We start from the raw sequence: 25,018 nt of genomic DNA, 5'->3' as shown, positions 1-25,018 counted from the left end.
AAGGTAAATAGTGCTAACACCCCCTTCTCAAGTTTGTTCCCTACCATTAAAAAATGGATCTGATTCAAAGATGCCCGTGTTGTCTGCTTGATAATATAAATCCACAACTCCATGAAAAATAGACAGGTGGGTTTTTATTTAACAGTCATCTTTCTACTCTGATTTAGAACATTAGACTTTCAAATCATTTAGTACACAAGTGTTACATTTTTTGATATGTGTGTCCCCATTAGTGTGGCCACACCCACATATCAAATCACAGTTAGTGAAGAACGCTTGATCAGCTAGAGGAGCATCGCTTACCTCCCAACACCAGATGGAGCTGGTGAGTTTATAGCCTGCACCATGTCGGTAGAGAGGGCATCCAGCAAGCTGGTGATGAACTCCACTTTCTTCGTGCCTGGGCATCCTGAACCAAAACAAAAGGGAGTGGGATCATGGCAGCCATTGTGGTTCAGAGGTCAGTTTAAGTTTGTGTAATTACTACCACAAAATGGTTAACTTTGTACGATATCCACAATCAAACTTCAGCTACAGATACGTACTGGATATCAAGTCAATATCTCATACAGAAACCAAAATGTCGAATGGCCGCAGCATGGCAGCCAAGTCACAGGTTGAAGTGAACAGTGTCATTGCATTCTGTCAGATGAGTTTCCACAACACTCAAATAGTTTATGGCACAAGGAATTGAAAGAGCGGTGAATGTGGATTTGAATTAGGGGGCTGTTAAGGGGAAAGTTCATTTGTTGTGTTGGTTTTGTATATTTAGTGCAACCCATAAGTGTCTAACTGAAAACAATGCAGAACCTCTCAGGGAAACCTCTTATATGAGCCACTGCAACTTTAGGACTTTAGAGCAGATGAATTAGCAAAGATACTTCCTCCGCATGCTGACTTGTGCAGGAATAAAAAGTTGAAAATAAGGGTATAGTTTTTCTTTTTTTGCTTGAAACAAGGACTAACATTTTTTAAATTTCAGTAGATGCTCAGTATATCTACCTCGAGTGGGAGGCACTCACAGTCCATACCCCACCGCCCCCCCCCCCCCCCCCCACTGCACACGTTTGAAGGAGAATCTGGGATTAATTTTTCAGCTATTCTTATAACATCGGATCTCATGATTTTTATCACACAGGCATGCGTCAAGTTCTCAGCAATAATGAGTCATTGATTAAAAACAAAACTTCTTGTAATGATTTACATATTTCTATGACTCTTCTTGGAACACCTCAATGTGCGCGGCTCGTAATCCTGTGCAATATAAAGTGCATGGAGTCTATCTGGAAGGAACACAAACCCAAAGCAATCAAAAAGCCCTTACATAGAAACCTGTGGCTTTAAACTATGCTGACCTAATCGGTCAAGCCTTATATTTGCTTGTATATTCTTTAAATAATAATGTTTATAAAAAAATAAGCATGTATGCCAATGTAAATCCTAGAAATGAAAAGAAAGAAAAAAGAAAAAAGAAAAAAGAAAAAGAAGAAAAAGTGTGAGGTGATGGAGAGCAGCCCCTACCCTGCGCAGGACCCTCTCGACAGCTTGTGGAGAGCAGCCACTCGCAGGACCCTCTCGACAGCGTGTGGAGAGCAGCCCCTACCCTGCGCAGGACCCTCTCGACAGCGTGTGGAGAGCAGCCCCTTGCAGGACCCTCTCGACAGCGTGTGGAGAGCAGCCCCTACCCTGCGCAGGACCCTCAACAGCGTGTGGAGAGCAGCCCCTACCCTGCGCAGGACCCTCTCGACAGCGTGTGGAGAGCAGCCCCTTGCAGGACCCTCTCGACAGCGTGTGGAGAGCAGCCCCTACCCTGCGCAGGACCCTCTCGACAGCGTGTGGAGAGCAGCCCCTACCCTGTGCAGGACCCTCTCGACAGCGTGTGGAGAGCAGCCCCTTGCAGGACCCTCTCGACAGCATGTGGAGAGCAGCCCCTACCCTGCGCAGGACCCTCAACAGCGTGTGGAGAGCAGCCCCTACCCTGCGCAGGACCCTCTCGACAGCGTGTGGAGAGCAGCCCCTACCCTGCGCAGGACCCTCTCGACAGCGTGTGGAGAGCAGCCCCTACCCTGCGCAGGACCCTCTCGACAGCGTGTGGAGAGCAGCCCCTTGCAGGACCCTCTCGACAGCATGTGGAGAGCAGCCCCTACCCTGCGCAGGACCCTCTCAACAGCGTGTGGAGTGCAGCCCCTTGCAGGACCCTCTCGACAGCGTGTGGAGAGCAGCCCCTACCCTGTGCAGGACCCTCTCGACAGCGTGTGGAGAGCAGCCCCTACCCTGCGCAGGACCCTCTCGACAGCGTGTGGAGAGCAGCCCCTACCCTGCATAGGACCCTCTCGACAGCGTGTGGAGAGCAGCCCCTTGCAGGACCCTCTCAACAGCGTGTGGAGAGCAACCCCTCGCAGGACCCTCTCGACAGCGTGTGGAGAGCAGCCCCTACCTTGTGCAGGACCCTCTCAACAGCATGTGGAGAGCAGCCCCTCACAATACCCTCTCGACAGCGTGTGGCAAGCAGCCCCTCGCAGGACCCTCTCGACAGCGTGTGGAGAGCAGCCCCTACCTTGTGCAGGACCCTCTCAACAGCGTGTGGAGAGCAGCCCCTACCTTGTGCAGGACCCTCTCAACAGCGTGTGGACAGCAGCCCCTACCTTGTGCAGGACCCTCTCGACAGCGTGTGTAGAGCAGCCCCTAACCTGTGCAGGACCCTCTCGGCAGCGTGTGGAGAGCAGCCCCTCGCAGGCCCCTCTCGGCAGCGTGTGGAGAGCAGCCCGTCGCAGGCCCCTGTCGACAGCGTGTGGAGAGCAATCCCTACCCTGTGCAGGACCCTCTTGACAGCGTGTGGAGAGCAGCCCCTCACAGGACCCTCTCGACAGCTTGTGGAGAGCAGCCCCTACCCTGCGCAGGACCCTCTCGACAGCGTGTGGAAAGCAGCCCCTCGCAGGACCCTCTCGACAGCGTGTGGAGAGCACCCCCTACCCTGTGCTGGACCCTCTCGACAGCGTGTGGAGAGCAGCCCCTACCTTGTGCAGGACCCTCTCGACAGCGTGTGGAGAGCAGCCCCTACCTTGTGCAGGCCCCTCTCGGCAGCGCACAGCCCTGTTAAGTTTTACGACTCGCTGCCGCCCAACACCTAAGGTAATGTTTTTTTAATTGCCCAGATGAATAGGTTTTATAGCTCTCACGGCCAGTGAGAATTTTTCCTCCCTAATTGTGTCTGTAAAGAGGACTTCAAACGCCAGAATGTAATAAATGAATCTTCTCATTTTACCGGTCTTGGGTCTTTTTTTTCTTATTTTCATAGCTTTTCTGCTGGCTCACAGCATTCCGTGGGAAGAGAAGGTATTTGGGAGCCCAGGTGAATCCAATTATTATCTATGATGTACGACAGGCCCTGCGAGTGAACGCGTCAGTGAATCTTTAATTGAGTGCTAAATGAGACATTACGGCATTCAAATCTTCAAAAGGCAGGGGAATCTGACAAGTATTTGTTATTCTTGTAATTAAGCTGCTTTTTATCTGAAAACATTTTTATTTTTTTTATGCAGACCCCAAACAGAGAATATATGGATAATAAAAACATAGCAATATAACGGGGCTATATTTTCAAATTTGATGAGACTGTACGGGTATCCCTGCTATTATGGATCCTGGTGTTATATAAATGGGAAGAACAAAGTGCGAGGGAGCTTCAGGACATCAGATTTCCTTTATAAAAGCTGATCATTTTTAAGCCCAGTTGGGGGTTCGAAGTTTATATTCTTGTTAAACAATGTTATAAATAAAGCAATAAACTGTCCTTTAAATTTTAAGGGCTTTAAAGTTTTGTGACCAGCTATCACCAGAGTGTATTCTTCCCTCTTCCTTTCTACTTTAATCCCACATGGAGGAGGCATCATGACAGCACAAGCATGCAGGACAATGACAATCTCAATGACTGGATTTACAATACATGGAATAACTTCTTGTGTTCTTAAGATACATGTAAAAATGAAAGTGTGACATAAAGACAGATAGATGTACAGGCGGAGAGACGCCTCCATATATCCAATATGTCCAATAAATTTCTACAAAGATCAGATCTCAATAAATTATCTCAATCTCAGGTTAGGGTTAGGGTTAGGGTTAGGTAGAGACAGATCCCATGTATAAAGTTGCAAACCCTGTGCACTCAATCCCTGGCCTCTCTCTCTGCAGCCCACACCGGGGCGCGGCTCACCTGGCAGCTCTCTGTCCCTGAAGGGATCCTCTGCCTCTGAGCTGCGAGACCGCGCTGCGCTGTCACACTCGGGGGTCTGGTACCTGCAGGACACAAAGGGAAAGCACGAGGTAAAGCAGGAACAGCCCTCGCTGTCTCCCCTAGGACCAGGGTTCCACTCGGACCGCGGACACAATTGTGTGAAACTATTGTTTAAGACAGAAATAAATACAGCTGCAGGCGGCAGCAAGTAACACAATTACACACAATTACATTCAAACACAACCTGCAAGTTACAAGCACAGCAGGGATGGGAGCGGGTTCACATGTCTGAAATGCCTGTAGCTCTGAAACGTATTAGCATTTTCAATGCTTTATCGTACATGCACTTCAGTAACCAACCATCTATCCAATTAACCTGTGGACTAATACGGGACAGCTGTAGTTAACCGGTGCAACTCCCAGTGTCTTCCTGTCTGTCATAACGGCATGATCAAAGTATAGGGAAATGCATACTAGTCTCTGCACTATAAGGTTTGCAGTAGAAGTTGAATAGACCATATGGCCAAACAGCTATAACTATATTGTGGCTGTTTTCTCTAGATCAGGATGTACTGTTGTACTGTTTTTTTTAGAAACTGATTTAAAAATCAATATCAATAAAAAAAAATCAATAAAAATCAATAACCATCCCACACAGTCACAATACAACAGCACTAATAACCATCCCACACAGTACAATACAACAGCACTAATAACCATCCCACACAGTACAATACAACAGCACTGATAACCATCCCACACAGTCACAATACAACAGCACTAATAACCATCCCACACAGTCACAATACAACAGCACTAATAACCATCCCACACAGTACAATACAACAGCACTAATAACCATCCCACACAGTCACAATACAACAGCACTAATAACCATCCCACACAGTACAATACAACAGCACTAATAACCATCCCACACAGTCACAATACAACAGCACTAATAACCACCCCACACAGTCACAATACAACAGCACTGATAACCATCCCACACAGTCACAATACAACAGCACTAATAACCACCCCACACAGTCACAATACAACAGCACTGATAACCATCCCACACAGTACAATACAACAGCACTAATAACCATCCCACACAGTCACAATACAACAGCACTAATAACCATCCCACACAGTCACAATACAACAGCACTAATAACCATCCCACACAGTCACAATACAACAGCACTAATAACCATCCCACACAGTCACAATACAACAGCACTGATAACCATCCCACACAGTACAATACAACAGCACTAATAACCATCCCACACAGTCACAATACAACAGCACTAATAACCATCCCACACAGTCACAATACAACAGCACTAATAACCATCCCACACAGTCACAATACAACAGCACTAATAACCATCCCACACAGTCACAATACAACAGCACTAATAACCATCCCACACAGTCACAATACAACAGCACTAATAACCATCCCACACAGTCACAATACAACAGCACTAATAACCATCCCACACAGTCACAATACAACAGCACTGATAACCATCCCACACAGTACAATACAACAGCACTAATAACCATCCCACACAGTCACAATACAACAGCACTAATAACCATCCCACACAGTACAATACAACAGCACTAATAACCATCCTGCACAGTCACAATACAACAGCACTAATAACCATCCCACACAGTCACAGTACAACAGCGCTAATCTTGATCTAAATGTGGCTGTATAACGGATGACTCCTCAGCCCTATATTCCTCACTGAGCTCCACAGTATGGCTCTCTTCATTTAGAAGTGAGTATCCCATTCAAGGCTCCTAATGGGTTTGAAAAGACTACAAGGCAGTGTTTGCTACCAGCAAGTACAGTCAAAATGCAGCAAATGTCATTCCTGTTTCTGTCTCTCTTTTTTAAATACCCCTTTGCTGCTACCCTGGGTTGTGCTTTGCCTGGACTGCTATATAGTCTGAGTTGGTGAGCTTACCGCGTGGCGGTGCCAGGAATGGGCCGCCCGCTATCCACCAGCACACACCAGCAATAGCCGGTGGACTGGTGGCATTGAACAGGCTTGTAGAGCCCCGCCAGGCCGCACTCGGGGATGAAGATGGCGTCTCTCGGGTCTCTCTGCCGCGCCTCCTCCTGGGCCGTCTGCCTCTCCTGGTCACAAGAAGGAACTTTCTCTAAAACCATGAAAAACACCTTCAATACCCGCACAGATTGACAAAGGGGTAGACCCCTATACTGTTTCACACATCATAACCCTCAGAAATTCAAATTCAGTTTCACTTCTAGTTAATGCACAATTGCTCATCGTTGCCATCGCAATAAGGAGTGACTTTCTTAGACAGTGTATTAAACTCCATTTGATCTGCTAATGAGGACATGTACCAGAAACCAAGCACAATGTTCAAAGTGGATTAGTAAATAGCAATTTGTTACATAAAGCTGAAGTTGGCTGGCTCTTGCTGTGTAGATGTACAGTATACCACAGAGATACTGAAAGGCTGTGCACTTTTCAGTCATCTATCTAATCTCCATTTGGCATGGTTTCCACCCCCCCCCCCCATGTTAACACTTCTGCAATCTTGTCACAACTTCATCCATGTTTCAGTGTACACTTGGAAACCAACCATGAGCACCAGAACAACAATGTTTATGGAGGACATTAGGAAAAGGCTTGCCCAATGCTGGACTTGCCATCATACCCTGTTTTGGGATTAGTTATTTTTCCTCTTTATTCTGGAAGTAATTCATTTGGTATTAAAGCTGCCTCTGGGGCAGGATTAGTTCATTCGGGATGGGCATGCTCCTTGATTCCCCTCCGGTGTGAAGGTGACCACAGACAGTCCAGCTCAAGGCTGGCCTCACAACTGTATACAAGCCTAGTGTACGTTAGTGGGTTATTTGTGCCAATTTCACCACTGGCTAAAACGATTTCAGTAATAAGAGCCCCCAATCACCAATATACTGCATCAGTCACATTGAAGTGAATGTATCCATCCATTTTGACCAGTCAGTTAACTATCACAAAAGATTTCCTTTTATCTCATTTTTCCATCAGTTTTTTGTGATATCAGCATTTGGTTCACATTTCTATTGGTTAGGCCAAGGATTTTCAAACGTGGGTACGCGTACCCCTGGGGGTACTTCTAAGGGTCACAGGGGGTACGCAGAACAACTCAGACTGCAAATAAAAATGAGTTAAAAAAAAAGAATGATATTGAATCGATTTTTTTTTTAACGGTATTACGTATATTATCTCTAAACCACTGCGCATAAATATTTCACTTTTGTTTAGTAGCTCAGTGAACCGCAGATGAAAAAAAAGCAGAATCTATCACGGCTGTACGTTCCACCTTTACGCATGCGTGATTTCGATTGAGTGGATTTCCACTCTGATATATGGGTCTGGTGATTCTGGTATGGAGAGCACTCTGTGCTGCTCATTAACTTTGCCGTTTTCTACTTGTCGTTTTATTGAATCCTAAATCAGTGAAGCCCAATATTTCAGCATTTTTTTGAAGTATAATGCTCCAGTAAACATAAACAACAATCACAATACTCATACTTTAACACTTTTTATTTTATTTATTAGGTGCAGTTGCATTTTTTGAAAAAGCAATAGCGGTTGGTTGAAATTGATACATTTTTTACTTGCAAAAGAAAAACAAAGGAAGAAAACACAAGAGTACAGTAAGTTATACCAAGAGCTCTCTCTTCCAAATCATCCAGCTCTGTAACTCTGTACTGCTGCCAGCGTCCAGCCAAGGAGCTCTCTCTTCCAAATCATCCAGCCCTGTAACTCTGTACTGCTGCCAGCGTCCAGCCAAGGAGCTCTCCCTTCCAAATCATCCAGCCCTGTAACTCTGTACTGCTGCCAGCATCCTGCCAAGGAACTCTCCCTTCCAAATCATCCAGCCCTGTAACTCTGTACTGCTGCCAGCATCCAGCTAAGGAGCTCTCCCTTCCAAATCATCCAGCCCTGTAACTCTGTACTGCTGCCAGCATCCAGCTAAGGAGCTCTCCCTTCCAAATCATCCAGCCCTGTAACTCTGTACTGCTGCCAGCATCCAGCCAAGGAGCTCTCCCTTCCAATCATCCAGCCCTGTAACTCTGTACTGCTGCCAGCGTCCAGCCAAGGAGCTCTCCCTTCCAAATCATCCAGCCCTGTAACTCTGTACTGCTGCCAGCGTCCAGCCAAGGAGCTCCCCCTTCCAAATCATCCAGCCCTGTAACTCTGTACTGCTGCCAGCGTCCAACCAAGGAGCTCTCCCTTCCAAATCATCCAGCCCTGTAACTCTGTACTGCTGCCAGCGTCCAGCCAAGGAGCTCTCCCTTCCAAATCATCCAGCCCTGTAACTCTGTACTGCTGCCAGCGTCCAGCCAAGGAGCTCTCCCTTCCAAATCTTCCAGCCCTGTAACTGTATACTGCTGCCAGCGTCCTGCCAAGGAGCTCTCCCTTCCAATCATCCAGCCCTGTAACTCTGTACTGCTGCCAGCGTCCAGCCAAGGAGCTCTCCCTTCCAAATCATCCAGCCCTGTAACTCTGTACTGCTGCCAGCGTCCAGCCAAGGAGCTCTCCCTACCAAATCATCCAGCCCTGTAACACTGTACTGCTGCCAGCATCCAGCTAAGGAGCTCTCCCTTCCAAATCATCCAGCCCTGTAACTCTGTACTGCTGCCAGCGTCCAGCCAAGGAGCTCTCCCTTCCAAATCATCCAGCCCTGTAACTCTGTACTGCTGCCAGCGTCCAGCCAAGGAGCTCTCCCTTCCAAATCTTCCAGCCCTGTAACTGTATACTGCTGCCAGCGTCCTGCCAAGGAGCTCTCCCTTCCAATCATCCAGCCCTGTAACTCTGTACTGCTGCCAGCGTCCAGCCAAGGAGCTCTCCCTTCCAAATCATCCAGCCCTGTAACTCTGAACTGCTGCCAGCGTCCAGCCAAGGAGCTCTCCCTACCAAATCATCCAGCCCTGTAACACTGTACTGCTGCCAGCATCCAGCTAAGGAGCTCTCCCTTCCAAATCATCCAGCCCTGTAACTCTGTACTGCTGCCAGCGTCCAGCCAAGGAGCTCTCCCTTCCAATCATCCAGCCCTGTAACTCTGTACTGCTGCCAGCGTCCAGCCAAGGAGCTCTCCCTTCCAAATCATCCAGCCCTGTAACTCTGTACTGCTGCCAGCGTCCAGCCAAGGAGCTCTCCCTTCCAAATCTTCCAGCCCTGTAACTGTATACTGCTGCCAGCGTCCTGCCAAGGAGCTCTCCCTTCCAATCATCCAGCCCTGTAACTCTGTACTGCTGCCAGCGTCCAGCCAAGGAGCTCTCCCTTCCAAATCATCCAGCCCTGTAACTCTGTACTGCTGCCAGCGTCCAGCCAAGGAGCTCTCCCTTCCAAATCTTCCAGCCCTGTAACTGTATACTGCTGCCAGCGTCCTGCCAAGGAGCTCTCCCTTCCAATCATCCAGCCCTGTAACTGTATACTGCTGCCAGCGTCCTGCCAAGGAGCTCTCCCTTCCAATCATCCAGCCCTGTAACACTGTACTGCTGCCAGCATCCAGCTAAGGAGCTCTCCCTTCCAAATCATCCAGCCCTGTAACTCTGTACTGCTGCCAGCGTCCAGCCAAGGAGCTCTCCCTTCCAATCATCCAGCCCTGTAACTCTGTACTGCTGCCAGCGTCCAGCCAAGGAGCTCTCCCTTCCAAATCATCCAGCCCTGTAACTCTGTACTGCTGCCAGCGTCCAGCCAAGGAGCTCTCCCTTCCAAATCTTCCAGCCCTGTAACTGTATACTGCTGCCAGCGTCCTGCCAAGGAGCTCTCCCTTCCAATCATCCAGCCCTGTAACTCTGTACTGCTGCCAGCGTCCAGCCAAGGAGCTCTCCCTTCCAAATCATCCAGCCCTGTAACTCTGTACTGCTGCCAGCGTCCAGCCAAGGAGCTCTCCCTTCCAAATCTTCCAGCCCTGTAACTGTATACTGCTGCCAGCGTCCTGCCAAGGAGCTCTCCCTTCCAATCATCCAGCCCTGTAACTGTATACTGCTGCCAGCGTCCTGCCAAGGAGCTCTCCCTTCCAAATCATCCAGCCCTGTAACTCTGTACTGCTGCCAGCGTCCAGCCAAGGAGCTCTCCCTTCCAAATCATCCAGCCCTGTAACTCTATACTGCTGCCAGCGTCCTGCCAAGGAGCTCTCCCTTCCAAATCATCCAGCCCTGTAACTCTGTACTGCTGCCAGCGTCCAGCCAAGGAGCTCTCCCTTCCAAATCATCCAGCCCTGTAACTCTGTACTGCTGCCAGTGTCCTGCCAAGGAGCTCTACCTTCCAAATCATCCAGCCGTGTAACTCTGTACTGCTGCCAGTGTCCAGCCAAGGAGCTCTCTCTTCCAAATCATCCAGCCCTGTAACTCTGTACTGCTGCCAGCGTCCAGCTAAGGAGCTCCCCCTTCCAAATCATCCAGCCCTGTAACTCTGTACTGCTGCCAGCGTCCTGCCAAGGAGCTCTCCCTTCCAAATCATCCAGCCCTGTAACTCTGTACTGCTGCCAGCGTCCAGCCAAGGAGCTCTCCCTACCAAATCATCCAGCCCTGTAACACTGTACTGCTGCCAGCGTCCAGCCAAGGAGCTCTCCCTTCCAAATCATCCAGCCCTGTAACTCTGTACTGCTGCCAGCGTCCAGCCAAGGAGCTCTCCCTTCCAAATCATCCAGCCCTGTAACTCTGTACTGCTGCCAGTGTCCTGCCAAGGAGCTCTACCTTCCAAATCATCCAGCCGTGCAACTCTGTACTGCTGCCAGCGTCCAGCCAAGGAGCTCTCTCTTCCAAATCATCCAGCCCTGTAACTCTGTACTGCTGCCAGCGTCCAGCTAAGGAGCTCCCCCTTCCAAATCATCCAGCCCTGTAACTCTGTACTGCTGCCAGCGTCCTGCCAAGGAGCTCTCCCTTCCAAATCATCCAGCCCTGTAACTCTGTACTGCTGCCAGCGTCCAGCCAAGGAGCTCTCCCTACCAAATCATCCAGCCCTGTAACACTGTACTGCTGCCAGCGTCCAGCCAAGGAGCTCTCCCTTCCAAATCATCCAGCCCTGTAACTCTATACTGCTGCCAGCGTCCTGCCAAGGAGCTCTCCCTTCCAATCATCCAGCCCTGTAAATCTGTACTGCTGCCAGCGTCCTGCCAAGGAGCTCTCCCTTCCAATCATCCAGCCCTGTAACTCTGTACTGCTGCCAGCGTCCTGCCAAGGAGCTCTCCCTTCCAAATCATCCAGCCCTGTAACTCTGTACTGCTGCCAGCATCCTGCCAAGGAGCTCTCCCTACCAAATCATCCAGCCCTGTAACTCTGTACTGCTGCCAGCATCCTGCCAAGGAGCTCTCCCTTCCAAATCATCCAGCCCTGTAACTCTATACTGCTGCCAGCGTCCTGCCAAGGAGCTCTCCCTTCCAATCATCCAGCCCTGTAACTCTGTACTGCTGCCAGCGTCCAGCCAAGGAGCTCTCCCTTCCAAATCATCCAGCCCTGTAACTCTGTACTGCTGCCAGTGTCCTGCCAAGGAGCTCTCCCTACCAAATCATCCAGCCCTGTAACTCTGTACTGCTGCCAGCATCCTGCCAAGGAGCTCCCTCTACCAAATCATCCAGCCCTGTAACTCTGTACTGCTGCCAGCATCCTGCCAAGGAGCTCTCCCTTCCAAATCATCCAGCCCTGTAACTCTGTACTGCTGCCAGCGTCCAGCCAAGAAGCTCTCCCTTCCAAATCATCCAGCCCTGTAACTCTGTACTGCTGCCAGTGTCCTGCCAAGGAGCTCTCCCTACCAAATCATCCAGCCCTGTAACTCTGTACTGCTGCCAGCATCCTGCCAAGGAGCTCTCCCTACCAAATCATCCAGCCCTGTAACTCTGTACTGCTGCCAGCATCCTGCCAAGGAGCTCCCCCTTCCAAATCATCCAGCCCTGTAACTCTGTACTGCTGCCAGCATCCAGCCAAGGAGCTCCCCCTTCCAAATCATCCAGCCCTGTAACTCTGTACTGCTGCCAGCGTCCAGCCAAGGAGCTCTCTCTTCCAAATCATCTAGCCCTGTATTATTTATTATTATTATTATTTATTTCTTAGCAGACGCCCTTATCCAGGGCAACTTACAATTGTTACAAGATGTCACATTATACATTATTTCACATTATACAGATATCACATTATTTTTACATACAATTACCCATTTATACAGTAGGGTTTTTACTGGAGCAATCTAGGTAAAGTACCTTGCTCAAGGGTACAACAGCAGTGTCCCCCACTGGGGATTGAACCCACAACCCTCCGGTCAAGAGTCCAGAGCCCTAACCACTACTCCACACTGCTGCCAGCGTCCAGCCAAGGAGCTCTCTCTTCCAAATCATCTAGCCCTGTTTATTATAGTGAGGGTTAACTCTGGCGCCAGGCTGCTGTGAATCTCAAACTTGATTTTTTTTTTCTTTTTATAAATGGAAAAAGCTGATCCATTGCTCCCACTTTCATTCTTTTACACTGAAACCCTACCCCGGTCTTTCTATCCTGAGCTCTTTCTCATTCAAGTTTCACTCATCCTCCCCTCCATCTCCTCCTCTTTCTCTGCCCTGTTCTTTTCTCTTATTACTGTCTTCGTCTCTGTCTCTATCCAGTCCAGTTATCAGTGATTCGACCTGGTTTAATGAACCATGTTTATTGTGGTGGTATGAACGCACTTTAACTGAACCACAGTCTTTTAAACAACATATTTTAATAGAACTTTCCAGTAGTTTTCTTGGCAGAGATTTTTAAATAGATTGAATTCAATTATTCTTTGTTTCTGCTTCACTTATTATTAACCTTTTAGCTCTACGAAAGGCTAGCCATGATGAAGCAGACGCACCAAAAAGAAACAAACCACTTGTTACTTAACCTTTTAAGTGAAATGCCTCTTCATTTTACAGTGCAGACAAGCTGTATTGCCAGAAAGACATTCATACTTAAACAAAGGGTTTCATAGAGCAATACATTGAACTACAGGATTCTTTTTTAAACACATTTATGTTGGAACATTTCGAGTGTCACAAAGTGTAGATTTGTGCTGTGGCACAGAGAAGTAGTTTTATATTTATCTTGGCAGAGAAATGTACAAATGTATTGAGCTAATAGTGGTGCATGTTTATGCATTTTTTCCTCAGCTGTGCAATGCCTTAGCTGTGCAAAATCAGAAGTACATGTAACCTGTTGTTTTCTAAGTGTTTTAGCTAGGGCAGCATGTTAAAGATCCAGCCCAGCTGGACAGGCGATCCACCCGTGCACCCTAAATCCTCGGCTGGGACGCAGCCGGCCCCTCCACTCCCCGGGAGAACTGAGAGGCTCTGATTAGAAGCAGACAGGCAGGCTGTGTAATTCATACAGAGCTACATTTCCAAACATCTGTCACACTAAATCTCAGCTCAAGACCAATGTTTTAATAATATGTTGTTTTTTTTGTACACAATTTCCAAGGATAATAACACAGTGACTTAGAAATTCAACACTGGACTAATTCTTTTAAACTTCATTTTGCATTTTAGGATTTTTTAGTTTCATCTCTCCACCAGCTTATTGTTTCCCATTGTCCTCCCAGCCCTGGACACAAGACAGAACCTGTTGGGATTGTCTTGAGAATCTTTCTCAGGAGTGAGAGGAAATATTTACACACAGCTTGTGAATTGCAACCCAATTATTATTATTATTTGTTTATTTAGCAGACGCCTTTATCCAAGGCGACTTACAGAGACTAGGGTGTGTGAACTATGCATCAACTGCAGAGTCACTTACAATTACGTCTCACCCGAAAGACAGAGTACAAGGAGGTTAAGTGACTTGCTCAGGGTCACACAATGAGTCAGTGGCTGAGGTGGGATTTGAACCGGGGACCTCCTGGTTACAAGCCCTTTTCTTTAACCACTGGACCACACAGCCTCCTATGGCTAGTATTTGTTGGAAAAGCTCATTTTTCATGGGAATGTTTGTGATTTTGGGTGGTATTTTGCCATGTTAGTCCAGTCATTCCTCAATTCTGTGTGATAACTGTTTAAAGGACCAACTGGTTAGTATTGTGATATAAGACAAAAAAGCACAACATAGTTCATTGTAGTTCACCAATTTGAACAGAGAATAAGTGTGTTTTATAGTTGGCAGGAATACATACTCTCCCCATTTCATTATATTTTTGCCTTTTAACAAAATAGTCCATCATTAAATGATAATTTGATCAAATGATTAAAATGCATGAATTAAACATGAATATACTGAGCTTTGTGCAGAAGAGATTTCAGGTCATGACTTTGTTATTACTTTTACTAGGAATATGTAAGTGTCACAGAATATATGCCAAGTTTTCAGGGATAAATCAGCATATATACTACAGTAAACTCTTCAGAAGCACAAGCCTTATGAAAAGAGTTCAAGTGCTCGAGCCCTGTGTGCGCATCACCCCCAGGCTGACTCACAGACGGGCTTGCAGGCATGTGCATTGCTGCCGAGAGTGTTAAAGGCTGGTGCTGGGGAGCAGATGCTGGGAGGAATGAGTTAACTGGATATAGAATCTGATTAGTGGTTGTTTGTGCAGGAGGCAGTGGGTGGCAGTGAGGACCCCTGGACTAATCAGAGCTATGGTTCTGCTCTGCCAGCGCTGCTCAGCCCACGAGATGCACTAACCACTCCAGTCTTCTGGCTTTGCACCTCCCCGAGAGGCCCCGTTTCTGGATGTGATGGAAAATGAATTAGATTGCTAGAGCAGTGCCAGCCTGCATGTGAGCACACTCCCTGCCTCGCTTGACAGTCCCAGCTCCAAATAACATATCAGCCTAACAGGGCAAGGAAAGCTGTGTGTCTGGGCTATGGCACAGTGCAAGTCGGGACTGTCAGACTATGGTCACTATGTGCCATGCCAGTGCCTTTTCCCCCTAAAGTAGGCATTTAATATGATCATTCAGTTGTCATAGGGAACAAACCTTCATGCAATAATTCCGGTATCTGTTGTTGTTTTGTGTTGGTTTCAATGTAATAGATCAGGGGTGACCCTACAAGCCGCATACCAAAATTTCCATATGGTTGAGAGCCTCAAGACACATGCTGTAAAACATGAAATGTTTGCGAGCAAGGCGTTTTAAATACTGGCATTGTTGTGCAGTACAGTAGCTGTTAGGCTATCCATTGATGGTACTGTGCATTAAATACTTTTGACAGCTTTGTGGATGACAAATGCACTGCATTTATTTTGAAAGGGATTACAGCACCTGCTCATGATGAGACGTATGTTAATATAATATACATCTCAGACCTGCAATATAACATTTAAATACGCATTCTCTAGTCTAGCGCCAACACTCCAAATTGTATAAAAAAAATTCATTCATCTGAATAAGGACGTTTGGCACGAGTGATATTCCATGCCATACAAAACTCGCTTGAGTCGTTACATCAGCTTCTTTACTGAACAACGAAAGGAGCATCTGCTGACTGCTGAGGTGTGCTTTTAAAGAGGCCAGCTTGTTTCTCCTCAAGTCTGATCCTGGAGGATATTCAGATGAAAATGTGTTGTTATTTGTTTCAGAATGATGTTTAAGGTTGCTCGCCTTGTACAGACTACAGTGTGTAAGCGATTTATTGCAGATGAGAGACACAGGTTTACCACTGTTTTCAGTGAAAGCAAACTTTCTCCCAGTTTGGTTTAAAGCCTCATACGTTTGTTTATTACTCATGGAGGGTTTGCTCAATGCCACTGTCTCCACGAATTGAATGAGCACAATTCAAAATTATGAAATTTACTTTCAACTGAACAACTTTATGATCAAAATACGCATTCGCCAGTGAGTGGTTTGGAAAGTCATTGTGACAAATGTCCTTGCAGTGAACATGCAGACTCAAAGAAACAGGAGCGAGAGAATGGGAGAGAAGAAAGAATAATTAACACAAATCAATACAGAGAACACAAATAATAAACTTGTGCTTATTTTTACTTTCTCATTCTTTTTGTTTTTGTTTATTATTCCTTCTTCAGTTCCTTCGAGCTGCAAAGTGTGTCACCCAGCATTTCCCCAGGAGTCGCACTTGAACTGCCCAAGAGCCGCATGCGTCTCGTGAGCCACGGTTTGGCCACCTCTGTAATAAGATTGTTGGGTTCACTTTAAAAGTGTGACATGCGGATGAGGTCACCATGGCATATACTATGTTTAACTGTGACAGAGAGCGAATGAATCCAAGTCAACAATCTCCCTGTGGCGCTGTATAACAGGAAGTGTGCCTCGTACTAGATGGTCTGGCAGTTCATTCCAGGGTCAGTCGGAAGCCGGCCATCCAGGAAGGGATGGAGCCACAATACCAGAAGTCATCACCTTAATGCTATAAGCGATGTGTCAGTCACGTGATTGACCGTGCCACTGAAAGAGGCTGTGACTGAAGGTATTTAGGGGAAGTGATCGAGCTATCTGTTCCTTGGTTTTTGGTTATTGAAAGGACCCGTGGAGGAAATAGAAGTGTAATTGTTGTATCGTGAGTGTTATCGTGTTTGGTTTGTTTGTCAGTCTGTTACTGTTTGTTAGACGGCTAACATGTACCGTGATCTGTCGCTACAGGCCAGCACCCATTTGTTGTCATTCACCACACCTGCACTACAGCACGCACTGTCTGGAGAAGTGGCCGTGTCTGTGTTGAGTGTTATTGTTATTGTATTATTATTTCGGGACTGAACCCCGTGGTTTACTGATGCACATTGTTGTGTAAAGCCAGTATTATTATGTAACGGTGCCAAACCGTACAAAGGAAAATTAAAAAATAGTTTGGACCGTGAACTTTGTTGTCTGTCATTGTTTGGAGCACTGCATCATCTACACACCTGCGCACTACTAACCACATTTCCACAGTATCCAAATGCCATTGCCCCTCCCATCCCTGTAGCTGAGCTGCAGAGAACCCCAGCAGTGAGGTCCTGCTGCTGCCCATTAGAGGGTGGCATTAACGAGGGTAGTTCCTGGTGTTACTGGAGGGACAATGTATAGTTTACACTGCGCATGCATGTCTTGTGTGTGTGTACAGCCTTTAGCTTAGTGGTGTGAAGACACGTCAGTGGATTCATCCGCTTCCACCAGGAAAATAATTGAGCACTGTCCCTTTAAATAAATCTTTTCTTTGTTCAATACCCACAGTAACGTAAAGAGGTGACGGATGAGAAAGATGGAGAAAGTATAAAGGTGTGCAGTGGCAAGTTTTACAAACTAAAGCTTTTGCAGCACTCAAACAGCAGTACAGGTTTGTTCTTGTCTCCCTTCAAATCATTGTTTTTCTGACTGAGTTTGAGTTGAACATGTCAGCTCAGCAGAGCTTTAACATGCTTAGACAAATGTATCAAGTAGCTGAATCCTGATCATTTCAATGATATACTTAAATGAGGGTAGCTCTGAAAGCCAGGACTAAGTGCAGGTTTCTAACTCTGGTATACAAATCATATAGCCACCAGACCTTGGCTGAGACCAGGAGAACAAGGACCACGGTGAAGGCTCTCATTGCGTTCTAGTTTGTGCTGAATTTTGCTCAGCTCTGAGCTATTAACGTGGGCCTGGATGAGGCACAGACCAGGGCCTGGTGTCCTCTCCAGCACCCTCATCCTATTCACATGCACTGCACTGCATGCCTGAGTTTACAAGCGTGAAGACTGCACTCTGCTACCAGAGGTTCAGAGCCTGCGAATATATAATTCGGTCAGGGATCATTTTACAGGAGACTCTGAAGACGAAACAAATGCCATTGGCTCCAAAATAAATTAGAAACAATGATTACATTGGAGCCAATGAATACATCTTTATTTTTGCTGAACTTGTTTTATAAACTAAAATATATATAAAAAAATGAAACTATTTTATAAAATCGCAAGGATTGGAGCTTGGCATTAATGACAAGCACACTTTGTACCACATAGACTCATTTTCTTGAGGAATCTCACTAATTTGTATGATGATTATTGACACTTCAGATGCACAGCTTGTAGGTGTGTGGATGCTTCAGCAAGCTGGGAGCCTCCCATGATGTTCCTGTTCCAAGTGATAGCTGATATAGGCGTGACAGTATAACACAGAAGTGATATCCCCTCCCCTCCTCAGTATGTGGTTGAGACCAGGGCCTGTGCAGAGGTGGGATCCCCTCCCCTCCCCTCTGCAGGGGGAGATTGATAAAGTGCAGCTCTACCTGGGTTCCTCCTCCCTACTCCCCTCTGCATGGAGAGGAGCTTGATAAAGTGCAGCTCTACCTGGGTTCCTCCTCCCTACTCCCCTCTTCAGGGGGAGCTTGATAAAGTGCTGCCCTACCTGGGTTCCTCCCCTCCCCTCTTCAGGGGGAGCTTGATAAAGTGCTGCCCTACCTGGGTTCCTCCCCTCCCCTCTGCAGGGGGAGCTTGATAAAGTGCTGCCCTACCTGGGTTCCTCCTCCCTACTCCCCTCTTCAGGGGGAGCTTGATAAAGTGCTGCCCTACCTGGGTTCCTCCCCTCCCCTCTGCAGGTGGAGCTTGATAAAGTGCTGCCCTACCTGGGTTCCTCCCCTCCCCTCTGCAGGGGGAGCTTGATAAAGTGCAGCCCTACCTGGGTTCCTCCTCTCCACTCCCCTCTGCATGGAGAGGAGCTTGATAAAGTGCAGGTCTACCTGGGTTCCTCCTCCCTACTCCCCTCTGCAGGGGGAGCTTGATAAAGTGCAGCCCTACCTGGGTTCCTCCTCTCCACTCCCCTCTGCATGGAGAGGAGCTTGATAAAGTGCAGCCCTACCTGGGTTCCTCAGGCTCGAGCTGTTCTGACTGGTTTCCTTGTTGATGAAGTCCAGCAACCACATGGTCGTAGCCGTGATCTCTGCAAAGGCAAGACAAGCAGCTTAGCTGTTACTGTCTTCATTCCTCACGGTGATGTCCAGCACCACTTGGGTGCTTATATACAGTGTCTTGCTGTTTAACACATTGGGCCTGATTTAAATGATTGGTGCTGCAGTTTAGCCTGGAATAAACTTCCATTTTAGCGTTGCAATACACATTGCACATTTAAACACCTGTTTATGTAAAGCTGACTAACGATCTGCAAAAGATCTGTGTGTGCTGGAGTTTATTATTATTATTATTATTATTATTATTATTATTATTAGTCTGTGTTAAATACTGTTGGATGTCTTATTTTTGAGTCAACTAGGGAGATTAAAAATTAGGTCACAGAGCGAGACACATACTGGTAATGGAAAAAAGTGCTTGTACTGTACGTGCAAAAAAGTCTATTTTTTAAATGTTAAGTGCACCCAAAAAAATAATCCATCTACAGCTGTGGCAAAAAAACACGAGACAGACTCTGCTGACTCGGCGCTCTGGCCCTTACTAACACAAACAGAGAAGTTCTGCCAGTGAGCCGTCAGGGACACAGAGTAAACAGGTAGGCACTTTACAGGACATATGATATTACATGTAAACAGGTAGGCACTTTACAGGACATATGATATTACTTGTTGTTTTTATAAACTATTAAGATTACTTTCAGTTGTGCTTTTTGCCAGAATGAAGTTTGCTGTGTTTTACACGTTAATGCGTTTGATACTGTTCAGTATGAGGCTGTTCATTTGAAATGCTATTTGTGCCGGTATTGTTGCAGTTGTCAGGAGTGTTCAGTCAGTTGTTGCACCTCAGTATGTGTTGATTTCCTGCTTTTAGGCTTTGCTACAGAAAATTGCATGCCTGGTGAAAGCATTGGATATACTTTCATGGAAAATACTGAACACTGTTTCTGGCCCAAACAATTGCTGTACTGTATACTGCATTTGTGACGAGTGACTGAATGGAAAGTGAAATAATTATTTCTAATTCAGATAACTCAATATGTTATTGCTGAAATGTGACTGCGAAGTGAACTGTCAAGTTCATTTCATTCTTTCAGTATCAGACTGACTCGCAAAATGATCACATTACCACTCCGCTATTGCAACACGTCTGTTTAAAATCTCCCCCCTGGCTGGCTAATGCAGGATCTTTTAGCTTGCTTTTCAATATTGGAGCAAGGTGTATGTTATTGTCTACTGATAATTCCAAACAGATTTTGGGTGGAATAGAACACAAGGCCCTGCTCTATACTGTGTAATTGCAGGTCTGTTATCACCCAGTGAAGGGGCGGCAGCTGGACTGAAGTGCTGAGGTATAAATTATAATTTAACAGCACCCTGATTACAGGCCATTATCGTAAGATAGCTGACCGCCTCGGGAGGGTAAGGGCTGTCAAAGTCAAGGTCAACTGCCAAAGTACCGCCTGATAATCAGGGTTTTATTGTGATTATTGTTATTGTAAACTATTCCAACTTTAATACACTTTTCAATGTTTTACTTAACTTCTGTTTCACTTTTTTAAAGCTAGACATTCTGTCTGAATGTTCCACGGTCAGTTCTGAGGTTTCTAGCGTCAATTACACTACAAGTGGATTCTTGCTTCTATTCACTTCGCTGAGGCTGAACAAGCAGGTAATCTGGCAAAAGACTGACTGCTCTGCTCTGCTCATAGCTGACTGAGAGGCTAGATAGAATGATTTGTCGCTAAGCAGCCTGTTCTAAACAGCAGTTGTAAACTCAACATTGGTGTTTTTGTAAACAAAACAAAGCATTCCCGTGGCACCTCTGATGTGGCCAGTGAAACAGTAAATATCACACTGAAAGAATCACAAGATACAGCTGTGTATGAAATATGAAGAAAATACCTGAAATCGTAAGTCACATGACCTTGATTGTATTATAACAGGAATAACCATAAGGGTCAGTAACATGGCTCCTGATAAGATACCAAGCGCAGCTAATCCCCTTGTGGTCATCTATGAGGAAGTCTCGTTATTGCCTAGCACAGTCCCCAGAACAGGAAACACCTCTTACCATCGCCATCGAACATAGGCTGGGTCTCCATCGTGGGAGTGGGCTTGGATCCGTCATCTGGGTTAAGAGTTAAAAAGAAACGAAAAGAAACTACCATTATTGAGGTTAATACAATCTACTCTCTAGCACTGTTGAATGGTTGGGATTTGCACATGGCCCGGCCAAGATCAGAGAAAGACAGACAGAGACACACAGGCAAGGACAGAGTGAGAAGGGAAAGGGGCTCAGGTAACTCCATTACACCACTGCTCTACCCTTCAGATCAGACTGAGGGAGTGAGAAACCTGTGGGAGGCAGTGCTCTAAACACAATAGTGGCTGTGAGTTCTAATCAATTGGTATCTCAGTACATTGAATTGAACAGCAAGGCAAGGGTTGGACGCGAACCACAAACCATACAGACGTCTTGCCATTCAACTGAAGAGCCAGCTCTCTAGTCGAGAGGTAAGTATGGGTCTTCTGCTGATGTCAGTATGAACCGCTAGGAGGAAACAGATCACAAAGGGCACAGATGTTGCTTTCTGAATGGTTCCAGTGCTCAGTGATTGTGTTTGTGGTGTCATCTGTTTTCAGGCTCTGCACACTGTATCCTCCTCTTGACCCTCCTCTTTACTGTCTGCTCTGAATGGATTCAAACAGGACCTATTTGTTTATTTTAAGCAATTTGTATTTTAAAATATCTCCTGTATTGTTTTGTTGTTGATGACCCTCCAATGTAATGTAAGTGTGAATGGGCCCTAATGATTATGCACAGATGTGTGCATGTTCTTTTAGATTGTTGTATATGGAAGTGCAGGCTGTGTTCAGTTACAAAATGAAACAGTGCAAAGGGTTAATACCTGTGCAGGTTATTCTGTTAAGGGGTGGCAGGGCGAGTATACAATGTTGTCACATGATACCCAGAAAAAAAAGGAAAAGGAAAATCACACTTCAAGAAAATGAGTGCAGAGGGACTGTAGCATTCTGTGTACATGAGGGAAGGGTTTAAAGATATTGCTTAAAAACCAAGCTCATCCCACAATGACTGTTCCAGATTAGATACTATGTTCATCTTCATCACCTCATGCAGATTGTTACAGTCCCAGAGAAACAGCTTCAGAAAAGATAACACAGATGAAACTTCAGCAACACTCCCCCTCCCCCCCCCCCCCCCCCTCCACCCCAACAGAGAATGCAACACACAGTGCTAACACTAGAGGGTGCTGTGGTGAGGCAGAGAAGCCCAGGGCAGGCTTTAAAATGACTTACTTGTGAAGGAACAAACCTGCTGCTTTCTAGTCTTATCACACAGGAAATTATGAGGTGTTCTTTGTTCTTGGATTAACTTGTCAGAAAATGAGAATCGTAAAGGACAGCAATTGCAGGATGTTATGGATTTACCTAGAGAAATAAATTTTCAGCTCGAGCAGTCAACTGTTGATATTATACTATTGTGTTCAACTACACTACTGTTAGTGAATCAGCAATACTCAATAACGTCATCATCCCCCCTCCCCCCAATTCTACTAACCAATCAGTTCTCTCCTACTCACCCTGCACGCCGCAATAACCAATCCAATAAATATACTGGTCAGGCCCTTCACTCTGCCGGCCAATCCACTGCTTTCATTAGAAACCAAACCTTGGAAAGCCTTGGTCATTCCCATCAAGCATGGTCTCCCCATGAACTACTCAAACAGGCGCATTTCCTGCATTATATTTTTTGGTCAAATCTACCTGGATATTTCAATAGTCTGGTAGATTTCTACATTTTTAAAAGTGTTAAGCACTGCTCTGTTTCTTTAGTTGAAGCTATTAAACTTGATTTCACGTGCATGGAGTATGAGCAAAAACCTCCCATTGCCCGTAGAGTAAAGGGTATTAAGATCCTACTTCTCATACACAGTGAAGATCAGTAAAGACAACCTGTGTATACTTCACATTTATACCAGTCTTGGGAGCCACCATTGCAAGAACACATTTTGTTCCAGTAAATGAAGAAATAACATCCCTCCCAGTTGCTTTGCATTGGTTGTAATTTATAATGTTTGAGGGCCCACTGCACTGACGGCTTAATACATTTTTAAACATGGACTCCATATTTGAATGTAGACTGTAGAATGGTTCATTCGTTTGAATAAAGCTTAAAGCAGGCACTTTAAAATGAAGGCTTAGTGGGCGATGTGAAGTTGATGTGCAAGCAGTCAGAGAGTTCACAGTGTTGATTGGTATATATCAGTATATATAGTGAATACACAATGCAAGCACTGTGCTCTTAAAAGTCTACCACACCAAATAATCCACTGCCCCTGTGCACAGCAATGAAACATTCAATGGTACCATGCAAAGAATGGGTGACAGTAACACTGTTAATGCAGATGAAATCCACATAATACCTTACACTCAAAATGGTGCTGTGAATGGTGCTGTGAAGTGTGATTTGCACCATTCTACCAAAGTCTCAGTCCATTGCAACTGCCTGGTAGTCATTTTAGAGGATGATCAAATCACAAAAGTGATGTGCAGTGACCTATAGCTGCCCTTCTAAAAGCTTACCTTGGTAAATTTGAATGGTAATTTTGCAGTTTTCCCGTGGTTTTCCTATGGTTTTACGATGCATTTACCATAGTTTACCATACTTTTAAATATGCTTTACCATACCTCTCTGGGCTTTACAATGCTTACATATGCTTTACCATACCTCTCTGGGCTTTACAATGCTTACCTATACTTTACCATACCTCTCTGTGCTTTACAATGCCTACCTATGCTTTACCATACACCTCTGTGCTTTACAATGCTTACCTATGCTTTACCATACCTCTCTGGGCTTTACATTGCTTACCTATGCTTTACCAGACCTCTCTGTGCTTTACAATGCTTACCTATGCTTTACCATACCTCTCTGGGTTTTACAATGCTTACCTATGCTTTATCAGACTTCTCTGTGCTTTACAATGCTTACCTATGCTTTACCATACCTCTCTGGGTTTTACAATGCTTCCCTATGCTTTACCAGACTTTTCTGTGCTTTACAATGCTTACCTATGCTTTACCAGATCTCTCTGTGCTTTACAATGCTTACCTATGCTTTACCAGACCTCTCTGTGCTTTACAATGCTTACCTATGCTTTACCATACTTTCAGTATTCTTTATTATACTTTGCTATACTATAGTAAACTTTTATAAGGGCATGGGAGGAGTCAAGAGTTCCAGACAGTTAGTGCAGTATAATTACAGCATCTGATGATGAGGACACCACTGTAACAGAGACGATATCTCAGCAGGCTTGTTTCTGTTCAAATATGTTAGAACTTAAGAAGAACATAAGAAAGTTTACAAACGAGAGGAGGCCATTCATTCATTCTATTAAATTTCATTTGCCATGTGTCTGCCCAATTCTGAATGCTGTCTAGATCATTTTGAATGACCTTTGCTGCTTCAACAGTGTTTGCCACTCCTCCTATTTTTGTGTTGTCAGAATAATGGACACAAAGTCAGGCGTATACAATCTTTTTTAGGGTGAAATCTGGGTGGGATCTGTAAACTACAGGCACTTTGGTGATACTTTACTGTTGTAAATATGTCTTTGCAATGGGACCTAAAAAATATGACCTTCTCCAATATAAGGAGTGACTTTGTCATTATCCTGCCCATTACTGTCCTACCCAGTGTAACAATTCTAACAATGACCACTAATTGAGACCTCCCCCAAGTTTCCATACCCAACAGGAGCTGAGGATCACATTGAAAGTAACGTCCTGCTACCTTAATACCAGAAACGCTTCAACAGTAATAAAAACAAGGGCTATTGTTCACCCGAGTTCTCATAATATATTTAAGGAAAATTGCACTCCTCTTTCCCAGTTTTTTATTATTTCCATCAAAGTGTTTTAGCTTTTAACTCCTTGTA

At 45.7% G+C, this 25,018-nt stretch overlaps 1 protein-coding gene across 7 annotated transcripts in view; it reads right to left on the bottom strand.

Moving 5' to 3' along the window:
- The window catches only part of smoc1 (SPARC related modular calcium binding 1), a 128,637-nt gene that overhangs the window by 27,203 nt on the left and 76,416 nt on the right, over window positions 1-25,018 (bottom strand). For 4 of the 7 annotated variants that reach the window (XM_058987211.1, XM_058987212.1, XM_058987217.1 and 1 more), the window contains 5 exons: window positions 21,127-21,216; window positions 19,007-19,087; window positions 6,226-6,421; window positions 4,214-4,296; window positions 304-409 (listed from right to left, as the gene is read on the bottom strand). In XM_058987211.1, coding sequence (XP_058843194.1) covers window positions 304-409; window positions 4,214-4,296; window positions 6,226-6,421; window positions 19,007-19,087; window positions 21,127-21,216 — 556 coding nt within the window. The remainder of the gene's footprint in view (window positions 1-303; window positions 410-4,213; window positions 4,297-6,225; window positions 6,422-19,006; window positions 19,088-21,126; window positions 21,217-25,018) is intronic. The other 3 variants (XM_058987214.1, XM_058987216.1, XM_058987218.1) reach the window with 1 other exon arrangement.

This window comes from Acipenser ruthenus, chromosome 15 (genome assembly GCF_902713425.1).
Source record: "Acipenser ruthenus chromosome 15, fAciRut3.2 maternal haplotype, whole genome shotgun sequence".
Classification (NCBI taxonomy): Eukaryota; Metazoa; Chordata; class Actinopteri; order Acipenseriformes; family Acipenseridae; genus Acipenser; species Acipenser ruthenus.
The sequence above is the reverse complement of the archived record's forward strand: the minus strand, read 5'-3'. Positions and strand labels throughout refer to the sequence as shown.